Source organism: Protopterus annectens, chromosome 2.part2 (assembly GCF_019279795.1).
Source record: "Protopterus annectens isolate FY-2018-M chromosome 2.part2, PAN1.0, whole genome shotgun sequence".
Classification (NCBI taxonomy): Eukaryota; Metazoa; Chordata; order Ceratodontiformes; family Protopteridae; genus Protopterus; species Protopterus annectens.
The window spans coordinates 1104894403-1104909073 of record NC_056730.1 but is presented as its reverse complement, the minus strand read 5'-3'; the positions used below and the strand labels follow the sequence as shown (position 1 = coordinate 1104909073).

General features: G+C 42.0%; 1 protein-coding gene across 3 annotated transcripts in view; it reads left to right on the top strand.

Annotated features, from left to right (window-relative positions):
* The window catches only part of KANK1 (KN motif and ankyrin repeat domains 1), a 1631365-nt gene that overhangs the window by 1243515 nt on the left and 373179 nt on the right, over positions 1-14671 (top strand). For all 3 annotated transcript variants that reach the window (XM_044064327.1, XM_044064324.1, XM_044064326.1), the window contains one exon: positions 12657-12762. In XM_044064327.1, coding sequence (XP_043920262.1) covers positions 12657-12762 — 106 coding nt within the window. The remainder of the gene's footprint in view (positions 1-12656; positions 12763-14671) is intronic.

Sequence of the window (14671 nt, the reverse complement as noted above, 5' to 3'; positions counted from 1 at the left end):
GTTAAGGCCTCTACTGCTAAGAATCCACTACCTTCTGAAAGAGATTCCAGAGCATTAGAAAGATGGGGGAAGAAAGTGTATACATCTGCCACTTTGGCCATGAGGGCCTTAAACTGCCAATTCCACATGCTAAAATACCAGCAGTACTTGATTACACAGTTAAAGCAGAAAATGATCCCTCAGACAGATCAACCTGATTTCAAAGAGATGCAGGATTTGCTGCATGCAGCAGAACAGGTGGGAAAGCATACCTTACAGTGTGGTTTTGATTCATTGGAAGCCTCATGTAGAGCAGGTGTCACAGGATCTGTAATACATAGACATGCTTGGCTAAAAGAGCAAGCCTTACCAGAACATGTCAAAGCAAAGTTATTGGATGCTCCATTGCAGAAAGATGTGTTATTTGGTGTCAAAGCAGAGGAAGTTTTAAAGAAAATGGAAGAAAAGGCAAAATCTATGCAGACAATTAAAGATTTTTTTACAGGTACAACTTCCTCGTTTCAGCAGAAACTGGCCATCAAAAAACTGGTCCTTTCCTGCATCAGACAGACCCCAAAGGGGTAGGTACAGACGCCCAAGGGGCAGAGGCCAGCCACAAGGTTCTTTCAGGCCTAGACAATGGCATACAACAACTCAAAGAGGTGGAGACGAAAGATCTCAACCCTTCAGGAAACAAACACAATGACGTCCCTCTTTGCCTGCCAAGCAAAATTGCCCTGGCAGCACCTTTGGGAGGAAAACTGGCTCTCTTTCCACAAAATTGGTGCATCATAACAAAGGACAAATGGGTTCTGGATATTATTACCCGAGGCTACAGATTTCATTTTCACACTTTACCACGGATGAAAGGCATGCCCAATCTGCCTCCAAACCAATGGGCAGAGACACAAACGCAAATTTCAGCTCTCATGGATATGAAAGTAATTCAAAAGGTACTTACAAAGGAGCAAGGTCAAGGTTTTTACTCAAGACTATTTCTAGTACCAAGAAAGGACAAAGCCTGGAGACCCATTTTAGACCTCTCAATTCTAAACACATACCTGGAGGTACCCAAATTCAAAATGCTCATACTACAGCAGCTTCTTCCCATGCTGGGCAAGGAGTCTTGGCTGGTAACGTTGGACCTCAAAGAGGCATACCTGCATGTCCCTATCAGACAAGATTGCAGAAGATACCTCAGATTCTTGGCAGGTACAACGCATTATCAATTCTCTGCATTGCCCTTTGGCTTATCTACTGCGCCCAGAGTATTTACGAAATGCCTGGCATCAGTAATTGCATACTGCAGACAACGAGGAATACAAATTTATCCATATCTGGACGACTGCCTGATCCAAGCGGACAGCAAGGCCATTCTATTACAGCATCTGGCATTTGTAACAAAGCTGCTAAGTTGCCTAGGGTACACAGTAAACAAAAAGAAGTCAAAGCTAATACCCTCACAAGACATAATATTCCTGGGTGCCAGCTTAAATACAGTGGCCCAGATGGCTTACCTCATGCCAGACAAACAAAAACAACTGACTCAATACTTCAAAAAGATGGCAACTTTTACCCAGCTCACTGCAAGGAAAATCCTGCAGGCATTGGGGTTCATGGCATCCTGCATTCAACTAACTCCACATGCAAAGCTGCATATGAGGAAATTACAATGGTACCTGAAAAGTGTATGGACTCAACACAGGCACAGCCTCGAAACAAGTATACCTCTCATTCCCTGCCTTCAAAAAGAGTTCCTATGGTGGGCTCAAGCATGTCAAATAAACAAGGGTCTTCCTTTTGTCTTACCTCCAGCAAACCAAACTATGACAACAGATTCTTCAGACTACGCCTGGGGAACACACATAGGTTCATAGGTCCATACTAGGCTATCTGCCCTAGGGCATTTATAAGCCTAGCCCAGAGTTTTGTGGCTTTCGCCACCCCTTTAGTTTGAAGGATACTATGCCCATTATTTTGCTGTGCCTCTGTCAAGCAGTGACACCGAGGTTATCCCTGGGGTATACCTGCGATCTCCCATCCATTGGTCAAGATTTCTCTTGAACAAGGCCAGCGAGGTGCTCTGCCTCACATGTACCGGGATTTTGTTCCACAGCATAGGGAGTCTCTGGGTGATGAATCATGGCAGGACAGTGCATACAGGGCAAATGGTCTGCAAAGCAAATGCATCTACACATCAACCAAAATGAGATGCTAGCTGTGCAAAATGCACTGATAGCCTTCAAGGACCTCTTGCATCCAGGACAACTACTAAGGACAGACAACACCACCGTTATGTGGTACATAAACAAACAGGGAGGAACACACTCCTACCCTTTATGCAGACAGGCAATGACCTTGTGGAACACAGCATTGACTTACCAAATACAACTGCAAGCACAATTCCTGCCAGGAAAGGAAAACATATTGGCAGACAAATTAAGCAGAAATTTGGCAGATCCTCACGAGTGGAGACTACACTCACAAGTATTTTCAATGATAACTCAAAGGTGGGGATGCCCAGACATAGATTTATTTGCCTCCCCCAACAATTGCCAACTACAGAAATTTTGCACAGGGACTTATCATTCCCTAGCCTGGAAAGTGGACGCCCTATCATTCAGTTGGACAGCATTGACAGTCTGTGCCTTCCCACCACTACCTCTCTTGACCAAGGTATTACTGAAAGTCAGATCAGAGAGACCACAAATTATCCTCATTGCTCCGGACTGGCCACGTCAGCACTGGTACCCATTACTAAGGACCTTGACTCACAGCCCTCCATGGATCTTACCTCAATTCCCACTTTTGTTGACTCAGCAAAACTCTCAGATCCTTCACAGTCAGCTCAGGACTTTAAATTTAGCTGCATGGAGAATACCTTGAATCATCAATCAACACTTCTCTCTAAGGACGTCCTGAATGTCATTTTGGAGGCCAGGAAGCCCAGCACCAGAAAAACTTACTCAGACAAATGGAAAAGATTTTGTGCATGGAACCAGGCTAAAGGCCATAATCCTTGGATACCAAACATTCCTCAAATACTGCAATACTTAACTGAGATGCTACACAACAGCCTTTCTTTCTCGTCCATTAAGATCCATGCTTCAGCCATTTCAGCTCAATATAATACGGATCCTCCCATATTCTCACACCCTTTACTAAGGCAGTTTCTCAGAGGGGCTAAGAATATAAGACCCCCCAGAAAACCCCCAATGCCAGCTTGGGACCTCGACTTCGTTTTAGAAAAATTAACACTACCTCCTTTCGAACCAGCCTTCTCAGCAGAACTACAATACTTGTCATGGAAAACAGTTCTGTTGCTGGCTATCACCTCAGCACGCAGGGTCTCAGAACTACAGGCACTTATGGCAGTGGAACCTTTCATCATTTTCCATCAGGACAGAGTCTCTTTACGAACTAACCCTACCTTTATGCCAAAGGTAGTATCCAGTGTGGCTTTGAATCAGACCATTCATTTACCCACCTTTTATCCAAACCCCCAGAATAAAGGAGAAAGACTCCTTCACTCTTTGGACATTCACAGACAGCTGTGTTACTATTTGGATAAGACAAAGACCTTCAGAAAAACTGACCAACTCTTTGTAGCCTATGCTGCAGGTTCACAAGGAAAGGCTATTTCAAAACAGACCATCTCCAAATGGATAGCACATTGTATCCGCTTTTGCAACTCGCACCATGGGAAAGCAGTGCCTGTTAATATTAGGTCCCATTCTACCAGGGCTACAGCAACCTCAGCAGCCTTTCTCAGGGGGGTTCCAACCAAGGACATTCTGGAGGCAGCTACTTGGAGTTCTGTGCACACCTTTACCAAGCACTACCACCTTCCATTGTACTCAAAAATCAGAGCTGGTTTTGCCACTGCAGTTCTGCAGGGCATCCTAGCTTCACCTAACCCAGTTTAGTACCAGCCACCCATCCATAGCTTTGGGATTCAACCCAAGTGTGATGACTGCAGCAGTATAACACGATGAACATAGTACAGTCTTGTACCTACCATAAATGTAGATGTTCAAGTGTATATACTGCTGCAGTCCAGGTTACCCTCCCACCATCCCCTCTACATACCAGGGTGTTAGTTATAACTCCATGTACATCATTCTATTGGATGCATGTCTATATGGTGTATTTGCTAACAGCTAGTACTATTGTTTATCTACTAAGGTATTTTTGCATAGTTATTTGTATTGCCTTCCTAGTTGGGAGCACCTGACATCTGGGGCAAGAAAAACTGAAGAAAATGGCGTTGGCTGCCTCATTTATCCCCCTGTCACACTAACGTCAGGAAAGAAGCGACGACAACCGACGCCGGACCAAGACTTTGGGATTCGGCTGACTGCGGGACCGCCTGACGACAGGATAACCCAAGTGTGATGACTGCAGCAGTATATACACTCGAACATCTACATTTATGGTAGGTACAAAACTGTACTTTCTTCGTGTTTCACTGTTGCAGTCATTACATTTGGGTTATCTGCTTGCAGGTAGCCCTCAGTCGGCCTGATTAGCAAAGTCTTGGGTCCTGCGTCGGTTGCTGTCCCTTCAATGACGTCAGGTTGTCAGGGGTATAAAACATGCAGCCGACACCATTACATCAGTCTTTCTTGCTGTGCATTGCCTGAAGCAGAAGCAGTTCGCAAGTGCCAGTCGGCCGACTCCTGAAATTTTCATTTTCGAGTTTCAGAACTGAAGTCTTCAGCTAAAAGCTAAGTACCCCGTTGGGGAAACTTTTTCTTGCTCTTAAACAATGTCATTAAACGTAAATAATTGCATTACTTGTGGAAAGCAAATACCTCATGAAGATTTTCATTCGTACTGTATTCCTTGCCTAGGCCCTGACCACGACGTACCTCGCTGTCGGTTTTGTGCCTTATTTAAACCATGAACTATCCATCGTCGGTATATTTATGCTTCTAAATATTTTGGTGCTCGGTTCAATTATCCTGATATGTCTTCAGTCAGCCATCCGACTACTGACATTCTGGAAAAACGCAAAGATAAAGACAGAGACAGGCCGCCTAGGTCCAAAGCTGCCGACGATGCTTTTCCTAAGCCAGTCACCAGTTCGCCAGTACTCAGTGAGGCACTTTTCGCAACCCCTGATACCCGCTACTTCTGATTCGCAGGCCTCTACTGAGACCCATTTGTATGCCGCGAGATGCTTCAGCTGTGGAACCTGCGGATGTCTCTAACTTGGATGGGTCCGGAGCCACTGTGCAGGCACCGGCTTCTGAGGGTGTATTCAGGCCTACTGACTTGCATATTAAACCAATGCCATCTTCTTCTTCTTCAAGGCCTAAATCTCGAACCATGCCTAAAAAACTGATGCCCAGACAGCATGGTCAGGCCTCTATTCCTAAAAAACAGATGATAATAATGGCTGAAGACCTTATTACTTTAATTGGGGAAGCCAGCCTTCCCCCTCTAAGAGATCTAGGACTGAGTTTGTTTATGATACTTCCGACCAGGATTCTGAATTTTCTGTTTCCTCTGATGACCAGGATTTACCCTTATCTGCCTATGAGGATTCTGATGCTGAGGACTCCATTCCCTAGCTCCAGTTATTGCATTTTGCAGGCAAAGAAATATTCAAATATACCCATACCTGGACGATTGTCTAATTCATGCAGAAAGCCAGGACATACTTTTGAATCATCTGGCCTTTGTAAAAAGGGTTCTAACTTGTCTGGGGTACACCATAAACGAAAAGAAATCAAACCTGGTACCCTGTCAACAAATTATATTCCTGGGAGCAGGCTTGAATACAACTTCCCAGATGGCTTTCCTCACGGTAGAGAAACACATTCATTTGACAACCTACTTCAACCAAGTGGCCACAAAAACCCTGCTATCTGCAAGACAAATACTGCAAGCCTTGAGGTTCATGGCCTCCTGCATTCTTCTAATTCCATATGCAAGACAGCATATGAGGAAACTACAGTGGTATCTAAAAAGCCTATGGTGTCAACATTCTCAGGATCTAGAAGCAATGATTCCTATCACACCTTGCCTACGCCTAGAGTGCCTTTGTTGGGCAGAGGCCTGCCACCAAAACAAGGGACTGCCTTTCACACCACCCCCTGCCACCCACACCCTAACAACAGATGCATCAGACTATGCATGGGGGGCTCACCTGGCAGGGAAGTGCATTCAGGGCAAATGGAGCCCAAGTCAAATGCACCTGCATATCAATCGAAAAGAAATGTTAGCTGTATAGAATGCTCTGACAGCCTTCAAGGACCACATTCTTCCAGGACAACTAATGGTAAAGATGGACAAACACCACTGTTATGTGGTACATAAACAAGCAGGGGGGTACACATACTTACCCCCCTGCAGACTAGCCATGGCATTGTGGAACACAGCCTTGAGCAACCAAGTGCACCTACAAGCTCAGTTCCTGCCAGGAAAATTAAGTACACTGGCAGACGGACTAAGCAGAAACCTCATTGACCCACACGAGTGGAAACTGGAACCAAGGATTTTCAACATGTTGACAAGCAAATGAGGGAGCCCAGGTATACCTCTGTTTGCCTCTCCCCAGAACTACCAGTTGGACAAATTTTGCACAAGAACTCCCCACAAGCAAGCCTGGAAAGTGGATGCTCTGTCCTTCAGCTGGAAAAACCTGTCAGTCTATGCCTCCCCCCCCCCCCCTCTGCCTCTGCTCTCCAAAGTGCTACTAAAAATCAAACAGGACAAACCAAGGATGATTTTGATTGCTCCAGACTGGCCACACCATCAGTGGTACCCCCTCCTGTGCAGTGTGTCACAGTTATCCTCATGGCACCTGCCTCAGACTCCTTCCCTGTTGTCTCAGCAGGAGAACCAGATTCTGCACCCTCAGTTTCTAACACTGAACCTAGCAGCCTGGCTAATTACCTAATCTCTCCTTTACCATCCCTCAGGAAACCTGTAATGGATATCATTTTAAAGGCAAGGAGGCCTACTACTAGAAAATCTTATGCTGCAAAATGGAAAAGATTCTGTTCCTGGAACCAGTCTCAAGGGAGGAGCACAGCAGCGCCCAGTCTACCTCATATTTTTCAATACTTAACTGAAATGCTTCACAAGGGCCTGTCTTTTTCCTCCATCAAAATTCACGCCTCAGCTCATTATAACACAGAACCTCCCCTCTTCTCTCATCCACTGCTCAAGCAGTTCCTCAGCGGGGCCCAAATTTTGAGACCACCCAGGAGAGCTCCACCCCCAGCCTGGGACCTTAACTTTGTTTTGGTGAAACTCACTCTATCTCCTTTCGAGCCAGCTGCTACAGATGTCTTAGGGGTGGAAAATGGGGTAGATCTGGTCACACTAAAGTTAAATCTAGGACTCACCCTAGACAGGATAGGGGAAGCATTATGAAAGATGGTGGGGAAGGGTGGGTCAAGGATCTGTGTCCCTTATAATGGATATAGATATTGGAAGAAGATGCAAGGAGGGCAAAAAGTGTCTCTCTAGATGTCAGAAGCTTGGAGACATGGTTGAATCGTTAGATGATGTTACCTGTATCTGTAGCGAGTACACCAGAAAAGCTAAGAATTTGCTTAGCTTCGTTATATTAGTTTATCACAAAACACTTTGCAAAACAGCATTCAAACAAGCAAATACTAAAAAGTAATTGGGAAAATTAAAATAAATTTTAATATATAAATGAGTCAGACGATGCTAGTTTAATGTGATTTGTTACAGTTTGAGTTCTACTTTGCATGTTCTGTATTACTATTTACAAAGATTTTTTATCATTCCAGTTCTAGTGGACTCACTAGGTATTCACTTCTGTTAACACCTCCTCCCCCCATTGAATATGACTACTAACCTGCTGATCTTATTCACTGTTTCCTGTTCCCTCAACTGTGTGTCACTCTTATAACAACCTGTTTTAAATGCAGTTGTATAATGGGTCTCTTTTGCCTTCATTTTTGTTAATGCATTTGTAGAAAATCACATTGTATTTTACATTCACTGTAATTTGAAATATTATATAATATTACTTTGGAGCTTTTCTCCCCGGGCCTCCACTGAAAAAGGGCATTTGCCCAGTCGGACTATCCCAGTCAACAAATGTCAAATAAATAATAAAAGTTGCAGTAGCAGTATTACTTACTGTAGTGGTAACTGTTATATGTATTTACTTTCACGGAATTATTTATTTCTAAGTTAAAATTGTCACGACAGAGGTTCTGATTGCATTTTGAAACATAGATCTCTGTGAAACACCTCCCCCAGGATAATGTCATGTTAGGTTAACAGTGCTCGAGTAGAGGTAGAAATGCTGAAGCACGGCAGGCTTTTTTCAGGGACTTGCTCATATTTTTTCCTAGGCTTCATCTGTGGTTAGAAAAAAACAATGTAAATACTTTCTCATTCCGTTTTGCAATCTATTCAGTATTGCACTGGGTGTTTTTATTATTGTACATGGCCCTACTTTTCAAGGAATTACTGTTAAGTTTGTGCAGTGGTGAAATGGGTTCTCTGTGTGTTGATAACATCATGCTTGTTGCAGTTATTTTTTGAAAATGGTATGGACAGCGTGTTTTGCTTCTGTGGAAATGGCTACTCATTTATGTGTTATTTCAGGTGTCCAATCCAAAATTCACTGTTAGTTGAGCTGCGCATGCCTCTCAATTATTCATAATGTTGTAGAATATCACACACACTCACTCTTTAACACAGTACTGTTGCATACTTCAAACATGACTCCCATCTGCATGTCTGCTCCCAGCACTGTCATTGTTCCATCCTGTCTCTGTCACACTACAAATAGTTTCAGGAGTAAGCTTTTATTCCCGCATATACTTACCTGCCGTACAGTTTTGAAATACATTTTCTTCAGTAAGAGAGCTCACATACCATACAGAAGAACTGAAACAGATTTCACTCCTTTGTCCAAGAGGGGAGTGGCATTTTATGTGTGTGTGTGTGGGGGTAAGGTTATACAGGAAGAAGGCCTATGGGAACAGGATATAATAGAAATCATAAAGATAAATACAGTAGCTGTCAAACTGTAGACAAAATTAAGAGGAACTGATAGTTGGACACCACCAAACACCTTCAGGATAAGTCAGTGGAGGAAGACTCTATTAAGTGGGCAGGTTCACGAGCTGGTGGTATAAACAGGCATCCAGGTGCAATGGTGCAGTGGTTAACATTGTCGCCTCACAGTAGGAGGTTCTCCAGTTCGATTCTCAGCTGGGGGTGCCTTCTGTGCCAAGTTTGCATGTTCTCCCTGCATTCACATGGGTTTGCTCCCATATTCCAAAGATATGCGTCTGCAGCGTTTCTCCCTAGGCCTCCGCTGAAAATAGGCTCTGTCCTAGTCAGACTTTCCTGGTCAACAAATGTTGAATAAAAAAATAAAATAAATCCAAAATAGAAAAGGAAACCGACAGATGCTTTAGATTGGGAAGAATTTGTACATTTGGTTGTAAGAAGGCACCAGACAAAGCAGTTGTCCAGCTCTGGCTTACCATGACTGGGCAAATTTCTTGATATGAAGATGCAGCCTCCACTAGACAGCAGCGACCATGGTTCAGTATGACTGACCATAGGCAGAGCAGTGGACAAAAATGTCACAGTCACTGTTAGAAATACCTGGTAGTGACTGACATTAGGGAAGGATGGCTACAAAGGCCATAGTGAAGTCTGGACATCAGTAAGGTCTTTGTACAATATTGAAAGCTACTCCTTAAACTAAAAGGTCTAGTAGTAGTGTGGAAACTAATGAGCATGTGGGAATATGTGATAAAAAAAAGAGCTCTGAGGTTCATGGGAAATGCAGCCTGAATTAGGGAAGTGACCAGTGGACTGCTGCTTGGGCCAGTACTGGAAACGTTACTTTGCAACTTGTTAATCTGTGATATGATGGACGGCATGATTAATGAACTGAATGTATCTGTAGATTAAATAGAAAAATTGCAGTTCCCATCCTTCTTGAGGAGAAAACCTAAAAATGACCTGGAAGTACTGGTTTGTGGGCAGAGAGATGATAGCCAATGTTTACTGCAGATATGTTTACATCCAAATGATGCTGTGCAGTACTTGGGGAGGAAAGACCCTTTTTGAAAAGGACAAATGAGTGATCTTTACACCAGTCTTGGTCCCTTGAACACAAGTAGAGAGGGCAGCGGAACAGCCAATGAAGCGTCAGTACTGTGTTCTATGGGTCATGTTCTCAAAGGATAGGGAGGCTGCAGTCCTACTGTGTTATATATACACTGATGGGAATGTGTCTGCAGTACTGCATACAGTTCTGGAGATCCCTCAAGGAAAAGAGTAAAATCCAACTTTAATGCAGCCAGAACAAGGATGTGAGACTAATAAGAAGGTGGAAGATAAAGGAGTGTGGTAAATCTGTCATTGCTTAATTTATATGTTTTAATCACAGAGGGAGAAAGAGAGAAAGTGCTGTGTGTGATTAATTACTAGGAGGGGGAGCATGGGAGGCTTGCACAAGATCCATAGGCTACATAGGAAAATCAGAGAGTTAAATTGAGATAGAGGTACAGAATGTGAAGTGTCAGTTGTTTTTAATTTAACCTGGAGCTGATGGTTATTTTTTCCAGTGTTCAGGTTGTAGACCCTTGAAGTGGATTTTCTGAGTGGTTGTGATGCCCCACAGGACCTTCAAGAGGGTGTGGGGTAGTGAAAGAGTTTGGTAATTAAAAACAAGAGGAAGGCAGCACCTATATATTAAATGCACCCCAATGAACAGACTGGCTACTCAGATTGTCTCCTCCTGCCATCCTATTAAGTATTTTAATTTTATAGCAAATAAACCACTGGTGTATAGTAAACAAATCCAAAGGACATAATTTCCAGGATGCAGTTTTTCTGCACAGGAAACTGTAAAGAAAGAAGTCAGTCTGAAACATCTGTGAAACGCTGGCTTTTCAGTGTAGTGTCTCAGTGGCACAGTCCTCATTAGACTGAAATAGAGGGGTGTGTTCCACTGTTAAACATGCAAATGGAATTCATCCAGGTCGTGCTAGGACCTGGAGGTTCTGTTGCTGTAGGCAGAGTGCAAAACAGCAGAACTCAGCATGCATGACATATGCACATTGGCTCCCTCTCTATTTATATTTATGGGTTCCTCCATACAGACTGTTTTTATCATTTGTTTGAAAGCTGTTCTGTTGACCACATGAAGATTCTGGTGTGAGATTTATAACAGGAAAGAGCATATGTCCTTTTCCTGCTATTTTGTGATCTCAGAGTTGGTATTTATAATTAGCTGAGGTTGTAGGGTGCCAGAGAGGCTTAGCCCCCTGCAAAAAAGTGTTGTTTGATTTGCATGCCACAAGGGTATGTCATGAAACATTTGTGTTTCAGTATCAGATCAGTGTTTTTGCTACAATCATTTTGCAATAATAATCAGTGCTGCAGTTTTTGTACAGTATTGGTTATATTACATATACCCATATATCTTTATTTATTAATGTACACACGCAAACACACTCCCCTATACATTTGCTCCCACCTTGAGCCACTATAAGTAGTTTCCCTTTCTTATTTACTCTTAACATTCCCCACTTTTAATTTCTACATCAACACTGAACACACCAGTTTAAAAAAAAAAACGTTTGCAGGCTGGCTTCATGGCGCAGAAGGATAGAATTTTTTCTGTGGCCCATGAGACAAAGGTTTGATTGAACTCTTTTCCTGAAAATTCAGCTTTGGAGATAAGAATCAGTGGCATTTTGCCAACTGACCTATCCAAGATGAGATGGAAGAAATTCCTGGCTAGTGATACAGCCCACTGTGGAAATTGGGAGCTCCAGCTCTACCACAGACTTATGGGTAATGTAGTACCACATTACCCACAAAGTTCGTTAACTAACATCATTGCACTCCAGTTGTTGGGTCAGACTGTGTAGGTAGGGTGTAACAAAAAAAAAAAAAATCCATGCTATCTATTGTTGACTCCTTACTGGATCTGAGCTCTTGCCCCAGGTTAGAATTTGGGTATTGGCCAGCCAATGGGAGAGTAAATGAATCATTAGATGACCTTTGCCGTTCAAGGCAAAAAGTAAAAAATTTAGTTTGCAGTCCCTGTTACACCTCTTACATTTACAGTATTCTTTCTGTTTTTATGTTAAGTCTTGAATAGCCTCGTTTTGCTGGTCCTGCTGCAGTGTGGTTTTGGGCTGACTCTGTTGTAAGGTCCAGTGCTGAATGTTTGAGCATGGTTCTCATTCTTGAACTCACCTTCTATGCTACCCATATCACGTAGTACTGGGTGGTCTTTTATACTGAATCTCCTTGCAGCCAATTTAACTCTTCATTTCTGCTGTTTGATTGGACATTATCTGAGGAGTAGAAAAATATTGTTAAAGTTGAACATTCCACATAACAAGGTCAGTTGTCTGCATATACTGTATTACTCTGTAATTTTTTTCTTTGAGATAGAGATCATAATGCAAGATTACTTGGAAATTAATACAACTAGATCATTTTTGTTATAAGCAACTTTACTGTAAACCCTGTAAATTCTGCACAGTAGAATTTGGAATTGCATTTCTTGGATTTTAGGAAGTCAGTTTAATATTATACATAATGTTTAACTTTTATCAGTATATTGAGCATTATTTAGAGCTGTCTGTGTACTTCTTTTTGGTGGTAGTGATGTAATACATTGTATTGAAAATATTTTGCAGCATCTTTAAACAGTCAAAAGACTTTAAAGTCAATCATGAAGAAGAAAGACGAGAAGCAAGGCGCAAAGACAAAGAAAAACCTTCAATTTGTTGGCATTAATGGAGGGTAAGCAAAATAGTGTTTAAACATGTTAAGGCTGTTTATCTAAAGTAGTTTCACTGCTTATCCTTTTAAGAACAGATCTAAGTTAAAAACAGGATGGCTTGTCTCTTCAATGCTATGAATAAATGAACCCTTCTTTCTTCTAGGTATGCTTCTAATGTAGCCTTCCTTCTCCTAGAGGTACTGCTTCTACGTGCGCGCACACACACACACACACACACACATAGATATAGATACACACATATATATATATATATATATATATATATATATATATATATATATATAGATAGATAGATAGCTATAGATATAGATATCTATCGATATATGTAGATACACACACATTAACAAAATTAAATCTGCTTTACCAGTTTACTGTCAAAATATGGAACGGCACTTATGTAAAACTGGAATGGTCGAATGTGTGTTTTCCAGTTTCCATAATGCCGATCCGGATATGTTCAAATCCTCATTAGCAAATGGTTGTGTGCATTTGTTAATATTGGATTGATGTTCTGATAACAGAACGCACTACAGTGGGGATTGGGAAATTTACCCTTTTCCTCACTGTAGTGCAATCTCAAGATTTGGTATATACCCACATGGGGGCACAGGGGGACTTGCCCCCTGCAAAAATGTTACCAGTAACATGGAATTTCGACATTGGAACCTCCAGTGTTTGAATGTCGATTCCATGGTTACCATTTTTCTGACATTTTGTTAATTCGATCAAACAATGTAAAATTGTTTTGATTTTCCACATTTTGATAGTAAACCATTTTACCTGTATAAGGATAGATACTAGTTTACGTACCTGTTCTAAGGCTGTACAAAGATATTAATTATATGAGGCATAGAATCTGAAGGTATGTTCTGAAAAATAGAACTGTTCCTTTTTCTTGACCCTCTGTTGTGACTTAAAGACCAGTGCTATGATTTGTACTGCTCAGAGTTGGGAATTTCTTTTCCATAGTGCAGTACTTGTAGAACTGTTACACAGCAGGACAGCAGCATGCTGGCATTTTTTAAGTAGTAAGTTAAATGATGTGCATGGTATTGGCCTGTATGTGTTTAAGCATGAGCTAACTTGGGTGCATGCTGTTCATTACACTTGATCAAACTAACAGAATCTTAATTTCCCTTGTTTTATTATTTTTATTTTGACTCTTCGCTTGCTGATTATGGGTGACAGCTGGGTGGTAAGATCCTGGAATCACAACAATGTAAGGAAAGTCTGTGTTGTGTACCTCACCATCTCCTCAGCTGATAAACTGATTCCTACTGCTGTCTGATGAAAAGAAATCTCAACACTCGTATGCATGTGGGTCAGGGATGTTTTTCATCCTGTCTTGAGAGAACGAGGGGTGCAGGCATTCGCTGAAATAATCTCATGTACATCACACTCCTATACCTTTAGCAGTGGCACTTAACTAGTCAGGATTTTGCAGAACGTCCACATTTTAGCCTCATATTTTTTGGTTTGTTCCTCATAAAATCTGGTTTTCTGGCAATTCATGATGACTGAAGTCACTAAATAATGACAAATATTTGAGATGCAGAATTCATATCCTTCAAAAATGTATGTTAATACAAAATCTGGTATTCTAGTAACTTTCTGAGTTTATAAGATCAATGTTTAAAATCTTTTCCCCCATTATTTTTGGCTTTGTCCAGAATTCTAGTGCTCAGAGGTTGAGAGGTAAGCCAGTAGCACAGGATATCTGGCTGCTTCCTTGTGTTTTTTTACCCCTGATTATATCCTAACAGGAGAAGATCCAGCAGCATCTGGCCATGCCTTTCACAGGATAAGCTGACTGGCCTCTGGCCACTCAAAAGTATTACCACCCCAGCCAGCTGTCCATTGCCCAGGACATTATCTGAGCCCATTTGAAGCCCAGTCTCTGCAGCAAAC